This window comes from Aquarana catesbeiana, linkage group LG06, assembly GCF_042186555.1.
Source record: "Aquarana catesbeiana isolate 2022-GZ linkage group LG06, ASM4218655v1, whole genome shotgun sequence".
Lineage (NCBI taxonomy): Eukaryota > Metazoa > Chordata > Amphibia > Anura > Ranidae > Aquarana > Aquarana catesbeiana.
Window position 1 is genome coordinate 38040345 of NC_133329.1, and position 18058 is coordinate 38058402.

General features: G+C 45.3%; 1 protein-coding gene across 7 annotated transcripts in view; it reads right to left on the reverse strand.

Annotated features, from left to right (window-relative positions):
- Positions 1 to 18058, reverse strand: part of LOC141148316 (uncharacterized) — a 254846-nt gene that overhangs the window by 164945 nt on the left and 71843 nt on the right. For all 7 annotated transcript variants that reach the window (XM_073635643.1, XM_073635642.1, XM_073635641.1 and 4 more), the window contains exon 3: positions 15717 to 15749. In XM_073635643.1, coding sequence (XP_073491744.1) covers positions 15717 to 15749 — 33 coding nt within the window. The remainder of the gene's footprint in view (positions 1 to 15716; positions 15750 to 18058) is intronic.

Here is an 18058-nt window from a genome sequence, read left to right on the forward strand (position 1 = left end):
TCGGAGGTGATAGAATCGTGTGATTCCCAAAGTAGGGAGGCCCAAGCTAGAGCATCACCAGAAAGAAGAGAGATGATATATACGACTTTGGTGTGATCAGTTGGTAAATGGTGGCTGCAAAGTTCAAAGTGGATGGAACACTGATTAATGAAGCCCCGACAAGCCTTAGGGTCATCAGAAAAAGGAGGTGGTGGCGGCAGATGCAAGCAGGAATTGCCAGGTGTAGCAGGTAACACAGGAGAAGCTGAGGCAGAAGCAGGAACGGGAGGAGCTGAAGTTGCAGACGATCCAGATGGGAGGCAAGATCCTGTAGAACCAGCATTATTTGCTCTTGGTTTGCTTGCTGGGAGTTAAGTCTCTTTACTAGATGTTGCATTTGATCCTCGGTCAGTGGCCGACTCTCTGAGGAGCTCATGGCTTGAGCAAACTGTTAAGGTACTACTGATGTGAGCCCACAGATGAGCAGGTGACACGGGATCCCCCAGGGTGTGGAATCTAAGGGCCAGCCGATATTCTGCCAGGGACCCCCTCACGAGGGTTTGGGCTTAGCTGCGTGCTGACCCCAGGTCATGACCCCCGGGTTCACCCTGCTCACTAGGGGAGTACCAGAAGACACTGTCAGACACGGATGGATGGATGAAGCAAAGGAGAGCTGGATAGTGAGCCAAGGTCAGGGCGGGCAGTAGACAACGTAATCAGGAGAACTAGCCGAGTCGGTACACAAGAGATCGGTTCACGAGAGGTCAGGTTTATGCAGGTTACACGAAGGGAGCTCAGAAACAAGTGTTGCCCAAGCAACCAGAAACTGGTCTTAGTGGAATTTAAATACAGAAGCACATGGAAGGCTGGACAGGAAGTAGCAGGAAGGTAGTATATAAAAAGGCAATAGGTGAAGCCGGCGACACCCATAACTGCTGAGTGCAGCAAGAGCTAAACACAAGATTGTGGAACAACAGGAACCAGCTGACCTACAGCAGTAAAAGGTAAGACACAGATCAGCACTGCAGCCAATCTGTGACACCAATCACAGCGAGAGCGGGTAAGCTGGCGGCGCATGTGCCCACCACAGACCCAGAAGTGCAGGATCACGTGCGATCCTGCACAGGAGAGCTGCCTTGCCACCGTATATATATATACAGTATACGGTCGGCAAGCAGTTAAAGGTCAGGGTTCTTCCTAAATGTACATAATATAGCTTGATACTAATATTTATAGGTAAAGTTGATCCAAGGAATATCCGATTTTAAAACTCAAAAGTGCTACTGTGCATACAATAAAGTTAGATCATAGACTATTACAACTCCAGCGCCTCCTGTCTTCATCCAAATCCTTCCACGGTGAATTCTTGCCCTTGGAGAGGTGGGCCAGCACATGTTTGACTACAGTCATTTCTTGCTGCATGAATGCCAGGTTTTTCCTTACCTCTTGGATAACTGTTTGCAGGGCTGACAACTTATAAAGGGCCAAGGTCCCCTCTCAAACATGGAGAGATTCATTTTTCAATCGCTTTTCTTTGTCATGGCCACAGTGGCTTCCATGTCCTCCTATACTTGGGCTACTGCTTATCTATGCTACACTATATCATTAAAAGTGAGTTAGGTCCCGCACCCACTCTTCCAATAAACTGATCTCATAATAGCTTGTCTGGAGCACCTATGTCAGCAAACCCTTGCAAGTCCTTCTCCAATCGCTTCCATAACTTCTGTAGGGCTCCAGGAAAGTGAGTGAGGCTCTTGTCCTCACATTGTCTGTGGATGTAGAACCTGCGTCATAACTTGATTATGCTAAAATAGGCCCTCTAGTTGCGCCACAATTTGTTCTAGGCTAGTGTGTGCTTCTTCTGGTAGCACTATTACTGTTTGGGGGCATCATCATCCAAGGAATTAATAGCTGGCTCTGCAATCAGCCAGGGTAGGAAAGACAACCGGAGATCCGAGATTGCAATGTAGTGTATTAACGTGCAAGTTCCAACAAAAGAGTACGGAGTCTGGGTGGAAGCAGTGAACTGGTAATAACACTTACAGTGAGCTATGCATCCCTTGTTGAGAGTGACACTCAAATGCTGACAGGACATGGCAGAGGAGGCAGTTTGCAGGCAGTGATGGAAAAAGGAGTTGTAGCAGAAGGCCCCCACACTAATAAACTGGCAATTTTCAGAAGGTTTCCTTGCTGTGCATGTGACGAACGCGGGTGTCAGATCCCCGCCCTCCTCGCTAACTTGCAAAGAAGGACCGGCCAACCTCACACCACGCTGTCACTTACGTAACAATGCCACTCTCAGCTGCGCCCAGCACAAAGATTTTCCAGCTTGCGGGACCACAATCTAGGTGCGAGCAACCTAAGAGTGATTGTCACTGGGCTAATTACACAATTAACCCTTAAACTGCCACCACCCCCGTTTAAAAGACTGAGCCGGGGGGAGACTCGTAATTTAGCAATACCAATTATAATTTTAGAATAAGCGTCTGCCACACACACTGCCACCACAGACAGGTCTGCTCAGAGTCTTACTCTACAACAGTAGCGCCCTTCAAGAGGCAGGTTCGTCTATAGCTTGCATTAAGAGCTTTAGAGACAAGGTTAACACTTTTCAACATAAGGGTTTATTATGAAAAGGTCAAAGTTGATGCAAATAAAATATTTACAGAAAAAAGATGTTTCAAAAGATAAAGACAATATACAGCCACAAAGCAATAAGGTAGAATTGGGAAGAAAGAATACTTGCAATTAATGTCTGAGGGTTAATCAGAGTTCGATCGATGAGCTAGGTACTCGGTTCTCGACTTGGCAGATGTTTCTTCTTGGATGGTAAAAGGAGAACTGACCATTGTCTTGGCATCTCCTCTTTTCTGTCAAATCAAAGGGGGTGTTGACAGTGACCAGTAACCAATTGTCTGGTCATCTTGTTAAGGGGTTGGTTGCTGGGAGGTGTCTACACTCATGACCACGTCCCAGGTACATTTTGTAATACATACTCATATATCTGCATCTATAGTGTTTACAGACTCCAAATATCCATATTATTATTCAACTTGAGATTTCCTTCAAAACAAGTCTAAACATGCCATCTCTATAATGTATAGCCTGCTTTGGAGGAGTAAGTGGTCTCAGGGATTTCCCATATGACCTGACATAGGGGTGTCTGGACTTGAAACATCCATATTATCTGAAGAAACTAAATATGTCCAGATTATGGCTGTGCTATTACTAAGTCAGAAGTTAGGACACATGCTGAAATTTCATACTTATAAGTTGGAGGTGTATTCAGACAATTTACAACCGGGGCCTGTTAGGTCTCTGAATGGGGAGGGTGACAGTTTTACGACAGGCCTGAACACTGCCCTTACAACAAATGTTTTCTACTGACCTAACCTGGTTCTGTTTTCTCTGTTGAGATAACCTTTTCTGTTGAACTTAAAAAGCTTTGAATTCCTAAGACAAGGGAGGAGGGAGGAGGGAGTTCAGATTTCTCTGTATGTTACATGGTTAGCCAAACTGTCATGGCTACTTCCACACAAGATGGCAGCTAGCTACAGCTTTTCATGTCCCGTACATGATATTGTTACAGTGCAGATATACCAGCAGGCGCTAGGACTGTATAATACTGCTTGGCTTCACCTCTTCTGGCTAAAAACATCAGAGATCATAGGATTTCCTCTCTTAGTATGCCATTATGTTCCTCAATTTGCATAAGGAATGGAGACCATCGGTGTACAGAACAATCTGGCTCTTTCCAGTTCTGGAATAACCCCCAGAGGTGGGGTCCATGTCCCAGTAAATTGAAGCTCATGAGATGAAAAGCCAAATTCTTTATGTTCTTTTGTCTTTTTTTTTGTATTTTTGTCATTTACATCTTTCTACATATCTTTATGCAATGCCCACCTTAAATTTTACAAACAAAAATAGTGTTCTGTGAAATAAACTAAGATTGATATCCCTAGGGAGATTGCTGCCTTTTGTTACCAGTGTCTTTATGCTCAGTCTAAGCTGCTTGTACATTCTTTTTGTATTGATGTTATTGCTGTGTTTAATGTGTAAGTTTCTGTTGCTTATTATAATGTGAACCATGATAAAGTTCTATTTTACTGTGCTTTGTAATGCATTGTGTAGTTATGCAGACAGCTACAAGCTGCCCAGGATAGGAAGGGGTTAACCATGTCTAGACTCTTTTCCTGGGTCCTGTACCCCCCCAACTGTGAGCGACATTCATATCACGGGAGGGGACAGGATTCTCTCTTCCACATGGGATTTACAGAGGAACATCCTACTGGAGCACATTGCTCTCTTCTGAGTCACCTTGCTAGAGTTCTCTCTGGACTACAAACCTCCCAGCATAAGACTCTTGTTGGACTTTGCTCTCTGGAAAAGTTTGAGTCTGGGCAGCCTGCATTAGTTAGGTTTGGATTCTGTGCTGCTGAATCTGAATCTAAAACTGTTAACGGTTTCAATCCTGGTCTGTAATTATTGCAGGGGGGGTGCATGGTAGTATATGGTGAATCAGAAGAACAGGGCTTGTTACACACACACACACACACAGGGTGAAGAAGAGGACAATGCAAGGGAATGATATGGCAACCAGCCTTCTGTGGTATGGTACCAGCAGGGATGACGGGTTCTCTACATAGCAAAGGGATCGGTTCACTGTCCCCCTCCCAAGAGGTCAGTGCCCCAACTAACTGGGACTGCATCCACATGGAAGGAGACCTCGGAGACCGACCTGCAGGTACAGAAGGAGTTAACGAAGTTAAGTCTTGCATACAGGAGGTTCGCACAGTGTCATGGCAGAACCTGTACTCTATCACTGGAAGTAAGGTGATAGAAAAGCTGGACTGGTAGGATGGAATACAAGCTTAGCAGTGTTCCCTTCATGGGACAGTATGGCATGCACAGCAAAGCCCCAGGGTATGATACACTTCTAAGTAATGTAAATATTTTTGTGTCAGCAAAAGGAATTTGACAGGTACTCTTTATGGAGAGATCAGGGGTCTCCTCTGCCCTTAAAAGCATTTAAAACACAATGATCTGTGTTTTTGAATGCTTTCAATTTTTTAAAAATGGCACCGTTGACAACCGGGTAAACTGGAAGTGATGTCAGGTCATCGATTCCATGTCACCATAGGTGAGAGCCAATCAAAGCCAATTTTGAGCTGGTTCCTGGGGTCTTCCGGTGGAACAAGAGAGCCTAAGCAAGCCGAGCAAGGTGGCGGTAGGCTCTTATTTAATTAATACAGGAATATACTGTATAGATGTAGCACCCTCCTCTAGTTAGAATGTCAGGCTAAATTTAGTTTTTTTTACTTCACTGTAATGAGTAGAATAGTGGTCTATTGCTTTTGTCTGTTTAGAGTTTCCTAATCTGGGTGTTTGTTTCTGCTCACCTGCTTCTTGCTTCTGGAAAAAGTTTCCAGAATATAGGGCAGGCAGAGTCAAATGACCAGTATGAATATTTTCATGCACCAGCCAACTCCTGAAAGGAGGCATCCAGAAGATGAAATAAATATTTGGGAGGCCTGTGCAGAGTTTTTTTTCCTCTCCAGGGAGGGTTCCAGCTCTCCTGGGGAGCTACTTCTCCTAGGAAATAGTTTTTGAGGCTAGATATTGCAGTCTGGGCCTCAGAAGAGTCTGGGCCTGAAGAAGATTTCTTAGGGATTATTTGCTGGAGGGTACAGTTCTGAAGTTCTGTTCTGGAGAAGGATCTGTTGTCTCCCTCACTGAGGATCTGCCTGTGGATGCTGGGTGGCAGACAGCTCCTGGGACAATGTGAGGAAAGACCTTGATTATTAGTTGTGCAAGTGTTAGAAGTTGCTATATAGACTGGGACTGCTGCTATAGGGCCTTAGACATATGAACATTCCTTGTTACCTCCAGGAAAAGCTGCCACTAAAAAGTTTGTGGGAAGGTTGTCCTTACATTATTGACATTTTGTTGTTTTGGAGTATCCTGTGCCCCTAAACCCCTCTACTGTTAAAGTTCTTCAGGAATAAGTTCTAAAAAAGACATCCCCTAGAATGAGCGTAAATTGTTTGTGTGCATGGACCTGTGCTTGTGATTGGCAGCTTCTGTACTATTGAGGGAAACCAGGCATATTCTCAGTGGTAAGCATTATATAAGTGTATATATACCACCAACAATTTATGCAGCACATTCAATTCACTTCAATCCCTGCACTTAAAGTGGTGTTCCACCCCCCAAAAAAAAAATACTTGAATGTGCCTGCAAAGAAAAAAAAACACTTGGAATTTTTTAATTTTTTTTTACTCACCTCTAAATGCCTGTTGCTAGGGGGTCCCTCATAGTCTGCCTCTTTCAGTGCCTGGGCTGGTGACATCACTTCCCCTCGGCACAGGGAGGGCTCAGCTCTGCTCCCTCCCTCTTGTCAATCATCTGGGACCCATTACAGGTCCCAGATGACTGAGCGGCCAATCACGGCGCGCAGCGCCGCTCGCGCATGCGCAGTGGGTGCCTGGCTGTGAAGCCACAGCCCGGCGCCCACAGTTGCAATGCCGGCGCCGCCGAACGGAGGGGGAGATGAGTGGGGCTTCGATCCCCCGCATCGCTGGACCCTGGGACAGGTAAGTGTCCAATTAAAAGTCAGCAGCTGCAGTATTTGTAGCTGCTGACTTTTAATTTTTTTTTTTTTTTAATGGGAACTCCTCTTTAAGGAGCTTAAAACCTAACATCCCTATCACACATACTAGAGCCAATTTGAACAGAGTCAATAACCTTCCAGGATGTATTTGGAGTGTGAGAGCAATTCCATAAAAGAACAGGGAGAATATGAAAGCTTCATGCAGATCGTGTCCTGACCTGGATTTAAACAAAGTGCTAAACACTGTCATTGTACCACTTGAAAACTGGTCATTTTACTGATTAGAGGTCAATTTACAAAGCTACACACTGTGTACAACACTGGGAGCAGACCCAAAAAAATCACCCTCCGCTTGTATCTCACTCCTCTCAGTTTGGCCCAAATCTCTTCTGCACAATCCCATCTTTGCTGGAGAGGCTGTGGGAAGTCAGGGAACCTCATCCACATGTTTTGGTCCTGCAAATGTATTGTGAGTTTCTGGAACAAAGTATTTCAATTATTCTCTGAGAAAATGGGATTTATTATAGCACCCTCTCCACACTTGGCAATCCTGAATCTAGGTCTAGAGAAGGTTCCCAGTCAGCTACGTTTGTTAGTTACGCATGTACTTATTGCGGCCAGACTCACAATTGCCAAAAACTGGGAAGCTCGGCTTGCTCCGAACCCCTCGGAGGTAGTAGCCATCACTAAGAATACAAAACCGTGTAGGGACCTCTGCGCTACTATAAAGTGACACAATTAACACAAGATAAAGTGCAATTAAAAATTAACAATGAGTGTAATGCTGCAAAATCTATAGTGTACACATAACCACCACAAAATGAATAAAATAATAAAGTGATTTCGTGCAGAACACTGAAAACAGTACTTCTTCACAATAATGACATGTGCAAAATATACACTAGGTCACCAATGTGAGATAATACGTGAGGGATCCAAATAATCCCAAAGGAATGATGATATGGTACGATAAAATAGAATAAAATAAGATGAGATAAAATGATGATGAAAATAGTGATAACATGTGCAATGAGAGCAATGTGCAATGAAAAAATGAAGAAATTAATGTGCAAATGGCAATAACAAAAGTTCGTTGAGAAGGGAGAGAGGGGGGCAGGTAAAAAAAAGGCTGAGATCTTCAGTCATCCCCAGAGAGCTGTGCTGTGTGCTGGACAGGAGCTGGACACACAGCACAGCTCTCTGGGGATGACTGAAGATCTCAGCCTTTTACCTGCCCCCCTCTCTCCCTTTTCTCTCTTTGGTATGACTATTTGGATCCTGAGGCAAGCCTGATGCGGCTCCACCACGGATATCCATCCACCTGATGTTACCCACTGCCATTCAGCAGCATCCACTACAGTCATCTCTACTGCCATCCAGCATTTTTCTACAATTAAGGCCTTTATTGAAGTCCTTTGAGGTAAGGGCACTGTGAGCACGATTCCACACAAAGACCACCCACATTTGCCTATTTTACCCACTGCAGCCATGGAAGAATATTCATGAACATTATACATCATTGACTTGTACTCACCGATGATCTATTAATTCCTTTCAACAAACTTTTGTTATTGCCATTTGCACATTCATTTCTTCATTTTTTCATTGCACATTGCTCTCATTGCACATGTTATCGCTATTTTCATCATCATTTTATCTCATCTTATTTTATTCTATTTTATCGTACCATATCATCATTCCTTTGGGATTATTTGGATCCTTCACGTATTATCTCACATTGGTGACCTAGTGTATATTTTGCACATGTCATTATTGTGAAGAAGTACTGTTTTCAGTGTTCTGCGTGAAATCACTTTAGTAGCCATCACTAAACTTCACCACTCCTATGAACGCACCCTGGAGGGTGGGGGGGGGGGGATGGATAACTTCCTTTGATTCACTTTGGGAACCATAGTCCACCTGGATCAACAAATGTTGATGCTGTTTTTGTCTACCATACTTTGAATTTTACTGGTTACTTGTGTCACATTACCTGCTCTGCTCTGAGTATTATTTGCTATGGTACTTTTTGTCACTATTACTGTTCCTATCACTGCTTTATTTGTTACCCGCTACTATCTATGCACATGTATCTGCTCACAACGGTACCTTTTTGCCAATCATTTAAACCTAATAAAAATCTAATGTTAAAAAAAAAAGATATCATTTTGGGGGTTGTGCTGCACTGGTAATTTTATTTGACATGTCTTATAACTGGAAATATTGCATTTTTTATTTTTTATTTCTTTAAATTTCATGTTTATTAAAAACAATTATGAAATACCACCAAAAGAAATTTCTGTCTGTCTTAAAAATCTTATAAAATTAAAGTCAGATGGGGTGTGCATGCGCGGGAGATCCAAGATGGCCGCTTGAGCCGGGACCTCCATGCCACCACAGACTAACGGCGCCCACAGCAACACGAAACTCGCCCAAGGAAGGCACCCAGCTAGGGAACCGGACCCCTGAATGATCGAGCCACACCCCCGAATGAGCAACCCGACAATCCGCCGCGATCTGGGGCCACAATTCGAGGCCTCCACCCGAGCAGGGTGTACCAAGATGACCGCCGCGGCCGCTGCAGGCTCCCAGCCTCATGCTTACAACACAGACGGAGGCACAGAACAAAGGCAAGTGCTCACCCCAGCCATCCTGAATTATACCCCTCATGCCCATGGCATCAGCCAGCAGTCGATTACTCCCTCACCTGCCTCCACAGAATCCCTCATTAGCCACACCATGGGAGAGCAGGCTTACTATCCTGCAGGGCCTAACAGGCCTTTCCACAGTGATTTCACCACCCCTGGCCAGCATTCCCAAGACCAAAACTTTAATGCAGCAGACCTTTTTGACAAACTATCAGCCCTCCTAGAAAGGGGTTTAGCTACTACTGCGGCCAAAATAACAGGGGACATAAAATCAGACCTGCAGAATATAGGCTCCCGGATAGAAGCAATTGAAAGTAAAGTGGACATTACGGCCGCAGTGTTTAACCAAAACTCGGACCTGATCCAAATGCTGCAGGACCAACTTGATACCGCTTTGTCACACACTGATGATCTGGAGAATAGATCCAGATGGTACAATTTCCGGATCAGGGGCTTACCAGAAATCATCACAGATGTATCAGCAGCGACCCAAGACCTAATAAAGTCTCTACTGCCTAACACCCAACAACAGCCACTAGAATTGGATAGAGCCCACAGGGCCCTGGGGCCCCCAAAGAAGGATGGATCTCCCAGAGACATAATAGTCAAGCCACACTATTATGCGATAAAAGAAGCTGTCATGAAGCAAACTCACACTATGACCCAGGTGACCTGCCAAGGACACGCAGTCCAGATCTTTGCCGATCTTTCGCCCTCAACAATCCAACGCAGACAATCCCTGAAACCACTTCTGTCTGCAATGTCCCAGAAGGACATCAAATATAGGTGTATAGGGCATTCCCATTTGCGGTAAAATTATCTTACAACAAACAAAACCAGGCCTTTACCAACTTCGCATCAGGAGAGAAGCTCCTCCTAAACCTGAAAATTATTTCCCAGGACTCAGAAATGGAAACGTCCTCCTCCGGATCAACCAAGAGGCCACCACTAGTCAGCCCCCCCCCCCCACTGGAACAAACCGAAAGCATAAGGATGGGGTAACAAAGGTCCACCATGATCCCACACCCCAGTTAATCGGTGGCTCCCCATGGACTGTCTAACACGATGTTAGATCTCCTCTCTTTTGACCTAGGTCATCCTGCCGGCTTGGGGTTCTGACCCCTTCCTCCCCACTAGTGGTCCTCAGCCACTCTAAACATGAGGCTCTCCCATCCCTTACTCACCTCCCCTCTTTTTTTAATTTTTATTTTTGAAGGAGCATCTGGAGTCGTTGGAGTCGTTGGACATTCTTCTTGCCCTGATGTGCTTCAAGTTGTTCACATGCTACAGAACTGAAGGGGTTAATTATTTCCATTAATACAAAGTCTCACCTAATGACCCACCCATCCTCCCTCCCTAGCTCATTATGCCTTTGTCTTGCAGGGTGTTTATTTTTTTTTCCCAGTGGGTTAACTTCCTCTTTAAATACCCAGGAATTAACTTGATACCAAAGACGGAATCCTTCTATAATAATAACTGCCCCCCCCCCCCGATGTTCCGCAAACTGGAAACAGACCTTCAGACTTGATCCAAGCACAACTTTTCCTGGACTGGCCGGGTAAATTCAATAAAAATGACCCTACTCCCCAAACTACTCTACCTGTTTCGCTCCCTGCCCATTCCGATCAAATGAGCTCACATTAATTCCTTTCTGAGTAAGATTCTGAAATTCATTTGGGGTAAGGGGGGTTACAGAATTCCGCAAAGCACATTTTACTGTCATAGGAAAAGGGAAGGATTGGGTCTACCTAAGTTACTTAGTACTATTACGCAGTCAGGATAGCACAGATTTCAACAGTATATTCCAAATACGAAAAACCAGACTGGATCCGAATTGAAAGACAAGCAGTCCCCCGTCACACTCTCGACTTCTTATTGTGGTGCCCACCAAAAACCCACATGGTGCTGACCCTGTCTCATTCTTTAGCCCTATGGGACTGATTACGCACAGTGACAACTAGGGATGAGCTTCGAGTTCGAGTCGAACTCATGTTCGACTCGAACATTGGCTGTTCGCAAGTTCACCGAACAGCGAACAATTTGGGGTGTTCGCGGCAAATTCGAATGCCGCGGAACACCCTTTAAAAGTCTATGGGAGAAATCAAAAGTGCTAATTTTAAAGGCTAATATGCAAGTTATTGTCATAAAAAGTGTTTGGGGACCTGGGTCCTGCCCCAGGGGACATGGATCAATGCAAAAAAAAGTTTTAAAAACGGACGTTTTTTCAGGAGCAGTGATTTTAATAATACTTAAAGTCAATCAATAAAAGTGTAATATCCCTTTAAATTTCGTACCTGGGGGGTGTCTATAGTGTGCCTGTAAAGGGGCGCATGTTTCCTGTGTTTAGAACAGTCTGACAGCAAAATGACATTTTGAAGGAAAAAACTCATTTAAAACTACCCGCGGCTATTGCCGACAATACACATAGAAGTTCATTGATAAAAACGGCATGGGAATTCCCCAAAGGGGAACCCCGAACCAAAATTAAAAAAAAAAAATGACGTGGGGGTCCCCCTAAATTCCATACCAGGCCCTTCAGGTCTGGTATGGATATTAAGGGGAACCCCGGCCAAAATTTAAAAAAAAAAATGACGTGGGGTTCCCCCTAAATTCCATACCAGACCCTTCAGGTCTGGTATGGATTTTAAGGGGAACCCCGCGCCAAAAAAAAAAAAAAAATGGCGTGGGGTCCCCCCAAAAATCCATACCAGACCCTTATCCGAGCACGCAACCTGGCAGGCCGCAGGAAAAGAGGGGGGGACAAGAGTGCGGCCCCCCTCCCTCCTGAACCGTACCAGGCCACATGCCCTCAACATTGGGAGGGTGCTTTGGGGTAGCCCCCAAAACACCTTGTCCCCATGTTGATGAGGACAAGGGCCTCATCCCCACAACCCTGGCCGGTGGTTGTGGGGGTCTGCGGGCGGGGGGCTTATCGGAATCTGGAAGCCCCCTTTAACAAGGTGACCCCCAGATCCCGGCCCCCCCCCCTGTGTGAAATGGTAAGGGGGTACATAAGTACCCCTACCATTTCACGAAAAAAGTGTCAAAAATGTTAAAAATGACAAGAGACAGTTTTTGACAATTCCTTTATTTAAATGCTTCTTCTTTCTTCTATCTTCCTTCATCTTCTGGTTCTTCTGGCTCTTCTGGTTCTTCTGGTTCTTCCTCCGGCGTTCTCGTCCAGCATCTCCTCCGCGGCGTCTTCTGTCTTCTTCTCCTCGGGCCGCTCCGCACCCATGGCATGGGGGGGAGGCTTCCGCTCTTCTCTTCTTCTCTTCTTCTTTTCTTCTTTTCTTCTTTTCTTCTCTTCTTCTCTTCTTCTTCATTTTCTTCTCCGGGCCGCTCCGCAATCCATGCTGGCATGGAGGGAGGCTCCCGCTGTGTAAAGGCGCTCCTCGGCTGACAGTTCTTAAATAACGGGGGGGCGGGGCCACCCGGTGACCCCGCCCCCCTCTGACGCACGGTGACTTGACGGGACTTCCCTGTGGCATTCCCCGTGACGTCACAGGGAAGTCCCGTCAAGTCACCGTGCGTCAGAGGGGGGCGGGGTCACCGGGTGGCCCCGCCCCCCCTCGTTATTTAAGAACTGTCAGACGAGGAGCGCCGTCACACAGCGGGAGCCTCCCTCCATGCCAGCATGGATTGCGGAGCGGCCCGGAGAAGAAAATGAAGAAGAAGAGAAGAAGAGAAGAAAAGAAGAAAAGAAGAAAAGAAGAAGAGAAGAAGAGAAGAGCGGGAGCCTCCCCCCCATGCCATGGGTGCGGAGCGGCCCGAGGAGAAGAAGACAGAAGACGCCGCGGAGGAGATGCTGGACGAGAACGCCGGAGGAAGAACCAGAAGAACCAGAAGAGCCAGAAGAACCAGAAGATGAAGGAAGATAGAAGAAAGAAGAAGCATTTAAATAAAGGAATTGTCAAAAACTGTCTCTTGTCATTTTTAACATTTTTGACACTTTTTTCGTGAAATGGTAGGGGTACTTATGTACCCCCTTACCATTTCACACAGGGGGGGGGCCGGGATCTGGGGGTCACCTTGTTAAAGGGGGCTTCCAGATTCCGATAAGCCCCCCGCCCGCAGACCCCCACAACCACCGGCCAGGGTTGTGGGGATGAGGCCCTTGTCCTCATCAACATGGGGACAAGGTGTTTTGGGGGGCTACCCCAAAGCACCCTCCCAATGTTGAGGGCATGTGGCCTGGTACGGTTCAGGAGGGAGGGGGGCCGCACTCTCGTCCCCCCCTCTTTTCCTGCGGCCTGCCAGGTTGCGTGCTCGGATAAGGGTCTGGTATGGATTTTTGGGGGGGCCCCACGCCGTTTTTTTTTTTTTTTTTTGGCGCGGGGTTCCCCTTAAAATCCATACCAGACCTGAAGGGTCTGGTATGGAATTTAGGGGGAACCCCACGTCATTTTTTTTTTTAAATTTTGGCCGGGGTTCCCCTTAATATCCATACCAGACCTGAAGGGCCTGGTATGGAATTTAGGGGGACCCCCACGTCATTTTTTTTTTTTTAATTTTGGTTCGGGGTTCCCCTTTGGGGAATTCCCATGCCGTTTTTATCAATGAACTTCTATGTGTATTGTCGGCAATGCAATAGCCGCGGGTAGTTTTAAATGAGTTTTTTCCTTCAAAATGTCATTTTGCTGTCAGACTGTTCTAAACACAGGAAACATGCGCCCCTTTACAGGCACACTATAGACATCCCCCAGGTACGAAATTTAAAGGGATATTACACTTTTATTGTTTGACTTTAAGCATTATTAAAATCACTGCTCCTGAAAAAACGGCCGTTTTTAAAACTTTTTTTTGCATTGATCCATGTCCCCTGGGGCAGGACCCAGGTCCCCAAACACTTTTTATGACAATAACTTGCATATAAGCCTTGAAAATTAGCACTTTTGATTATTCATGTTCGTGTCCCATAGACTTTAACGGTGTTCGCATGTTCGAACGAACTTTTTTCCTGTTCGCATGTTCTGGTGCGAACCGAACAGGGGGGTGTTCGGCTCATCCCTAGTGACAACAATGACCTCAGCGAGCAAACCGCTGTCACATTTATTTAATAACCCTGACTTTCCCCCAGGTATGAACATAGTAGCTTTCAAATGGTGGCTGGACAAAGGACTGTACTGGATTGGACATTTTTTCACATCCTCTGGCCCTATCTCCCTCAATCACTGTATCCATAAGCTGGAACTACCCCTCTCAGAGTGATTCAGATTCCACCAAATATCTCATTACTTACTCTCTATCTGGCTGGAAAAACCGATGCCACCTAGGTTTACTCCTTACGAACTATGGTGTGGTCAGGGACTGGAACAGAGGGGAGGGATCTTGATCACTTATCTGTCACTAGTGCAACCGTATGCAAAACTCCCCTTTATGTCAGCATGCGAATCGGATTTCCAATTCAGCTGGGACCTGGAGGCCTGGCAGTCGGCATGCTTCAAATCATTCAAGGGCATTTTAAATACCTCCCTCGTAGAAGCCAGCCTGAAAGTGCTCTCTAGATGGTACTACACACCATCAAGACTGGCCGCAATGTATGAATTGGCAGATCCTCTGTGCTTCAGAGGCTGCCGACTGTCAGGAACAATGGCCCACATATGGTGGGAGTGTCCCAGAATACGCCCATTCTGGAGGAAAATTTTGAATATAATCGATAGGCTCACCGGCAGCCAGGTACCCAGGTCTCCGATGGTCGCTCTCCTCTATGGAGTGATCCCGAAAATCCCCAAAACACACTCAAAGACTAATACATTTTATTCTTGTGGGTGCCAAACTAGCCATAGCAAAGGCCTGGAAACAACCAAAAATCTTGATCAAAGCAACCCCCAGGAAAGTATCCTGGATAATGTCCCAAGAAAAGATATCCAGCATTCTTCTGAACATGGTAGGCAAATTTGAAGCCACAAGGCATCCCTGGGCCCAATATATGGGCATATCCCTCTCTCCTTGAACTAAGCCTGAATGAGACTTCTGCAAAACCCATAGATAGTCAATCTCATGCTCCTAGTACATTCTCTCTTCCCTCCTTTCTCTCTCTTTACTCTTCTTTCCCAACTTGCTGAGCTCTAGAGCACTTTTTCGTAGTTACTATTATATTATAATGTAAAACTCTGTTATCAATACTATGATGTCCATTTCCTAAATGTATGTTATTTCTTAACCTGAAAATAAAAATTTTGAGAAATTAAAAAAAAAATTAAAATCAGACAGCAATAAAAACCATACAGATGTTCCATTCCCTCACCACTCACAAAAAAACGAAAAAAAACCCCCAACTTTAGTTATAGTTAAATTTAGGTGAACTGCTGCATGACTGAGTAATTGTCAGTAAAATGGCATTGGAAATTGAAAAATGGCCAGATAATGAGGGTATACAGTATATGCAAGCTGCTAATTTGTTAAACAAATGTACACTTCAGTACCCTTTAATTACCTCTCCAATTTGTCCTTCTTGCCTGAATGCAGGGACTTACCTGGGTTCTCCTCTATCTTGATTGATACATTAGCTGCATTAGGAGAAAAGGAAAACAAAATGGGTTATATTTACCTGTGATTTGACAGGCAGGGGTTAACTTAGCGCACAAAAGGGAAAGGAACCCTAGAATTACAATGTACCTGGCCCTAATGAGATGACACAGCATAAATGGAGGGCAATTCAAACAGTTTGTGCATCCAAACAATAACATTCAAATGCTAATGCAATGTCTAGGCAGTGAACAAAATAAGTAATATGTAACACAATATGTAGTGGATACCAATAAAACCAGTGAACCATAAGTTAGTACATATTAATATTAAATGTTAAAATGAGTCCATAGTACAGCACTGAGGGCAGCCAGTGCAGATGAGCTAGAAGAAAACTCTCTAGGAAGACAAGGAGGGGGGGTCCCCTTGTGCCTGTGTCCCTGGTGTTCCAGCCGGCAGCTCGTACCGGTGGATTCCTGCACTAGCAGCTCGGACCGGACAGAGGAAATCGCTGAAGGCTCACTTCCAGGAACGGAGCTGAGAATTGGTGACCAGAACTGGATGGAGTACTCCAGATGCGGCCGAACCAGAGTTTTTTAAAGTGGTAGGATTATCACTTTATCTCTGGAGTAAATTCACTTTTTAATGCATGCTAATATTCTGCTGGCATTGCTTGCTGCAGCTTGACATTGCTTGCTATTGCTCAGTCTGTTTTTCCTCCAGAGGTTCTCCCCCTAGTGAGTAACTTGCATTCATATTCTTAGCCCCCTGTGACAAACCCTTGTCCTCAACCGGTCTATATCCGCCATAAATGCTTCCTCTTACCAGAACCAGCCCTATCCAAGACCCCTTAGCTCACCCAGTCACCAGTTGTAACACAGTGTATGGACAACATCAAACTCCTTTATTTCAGCACATGTTACCACAGATATCCAACTCTGAGACACTTCCCCCCACCATTGGATTCAGGGCGGGGTAAACTGTCAAATCACAATAGACACACAGGTCAGGTGTATTCAAACCTCTTATCAGTAAACAGTCTTATCAGCAGGGAGAGCTGTTGGAGGAATCCCCGCCCTCCACATAGATATCCATCCCATAATATACGTTTCTTCCAAGGCAGACAGACACAAACAATGGAATACAACCACACCCCAAATGATCACAGCAAAGAGTCCACAACAGCATGAGATAACACACAATATATACATGTATACAACATTGAGTCTGACTAGCACAGATCATAGTGGGGTTCATAGGCACCCTGTGCACCTAATGGACACAGGGTGATTTACACATAAGAGGGTTTGGGGAAGCTGGATACGGAGTTTCCAGAGCTCTCCAAGGTAAGCTGAGTTGCACAAACCCCCCACCCAAAGTGACTCCCGTCACACCCCCCAATTGCATTACCTTAAATTTTTCAACATTAAACCTCATTTGCCATGTAGTTGCCCACCTCATTATTTTATTGAGGTCTTCTTGTAAAGTTTCTATATCTTGCTGTGAAATTATTGCCCTACTTATTTTTGTGTCGTTAGCAACCACTGAGATTGAGTTATTTATAGTACCATCCTCTATATCATTTATGAATAAATTAAACGGCATTGGTCCCAGGACAGAACCCTGGGGAACCCCACTTACCACTCCAGACCAGTCTGAGTGCTCAATATTTATTACCACACATTTGGACTCACCCCTGTAGCCAGTTTTCTATACATTAACAAAGAAACTATGGTCCATGCCTACAGACCTCAATTTCTACATTAAGAGTCTATGGGGGACTGTATCAAATGTTTTTGCAAGAAACTTTTAAGGCTGTTCAGTGTGGTACTGTAAAAAAAGAAAGCTCACAAACTATACTTTAAAAACTATTATGACAATGGCCGATGCTGTCTCTGAAAGTTGTTTTATTTTTTATCACCACATACAGTTTAAAGGGTTCTCACAAGCATGTAATTTGAAGACATCATTAACCACTTAAGGACCGCCTCACGCCAATATACGTCAGCAAGGCGGCATGGGCAGGCAAAATCACGTAGATCTACGTGGTCTGCCTCACGCAGGTAGGGGGGGTCCGATCGGACCCCCCCCGGTGCCCGAGGCGGTCCTCTTTTGTCCCCCGGCGATCGGAGGTGAGGGGGAGGCCATCCATTCGTGGCACCCCCCTCGCGATCGCCGCCGGCCAATCAGAACATTCCTGTATGCTAAACAGCAGCAAAGGAAATGATGTCATCTCTCCTCGGCTCGGTATTTTCCGTTCCGGCGCCGAGGAGAGAAGACTGTAATGTGAGTGCACAACACACACACATACAATAGAACATGCCAGGCACACAAAACACCCCGATCACCC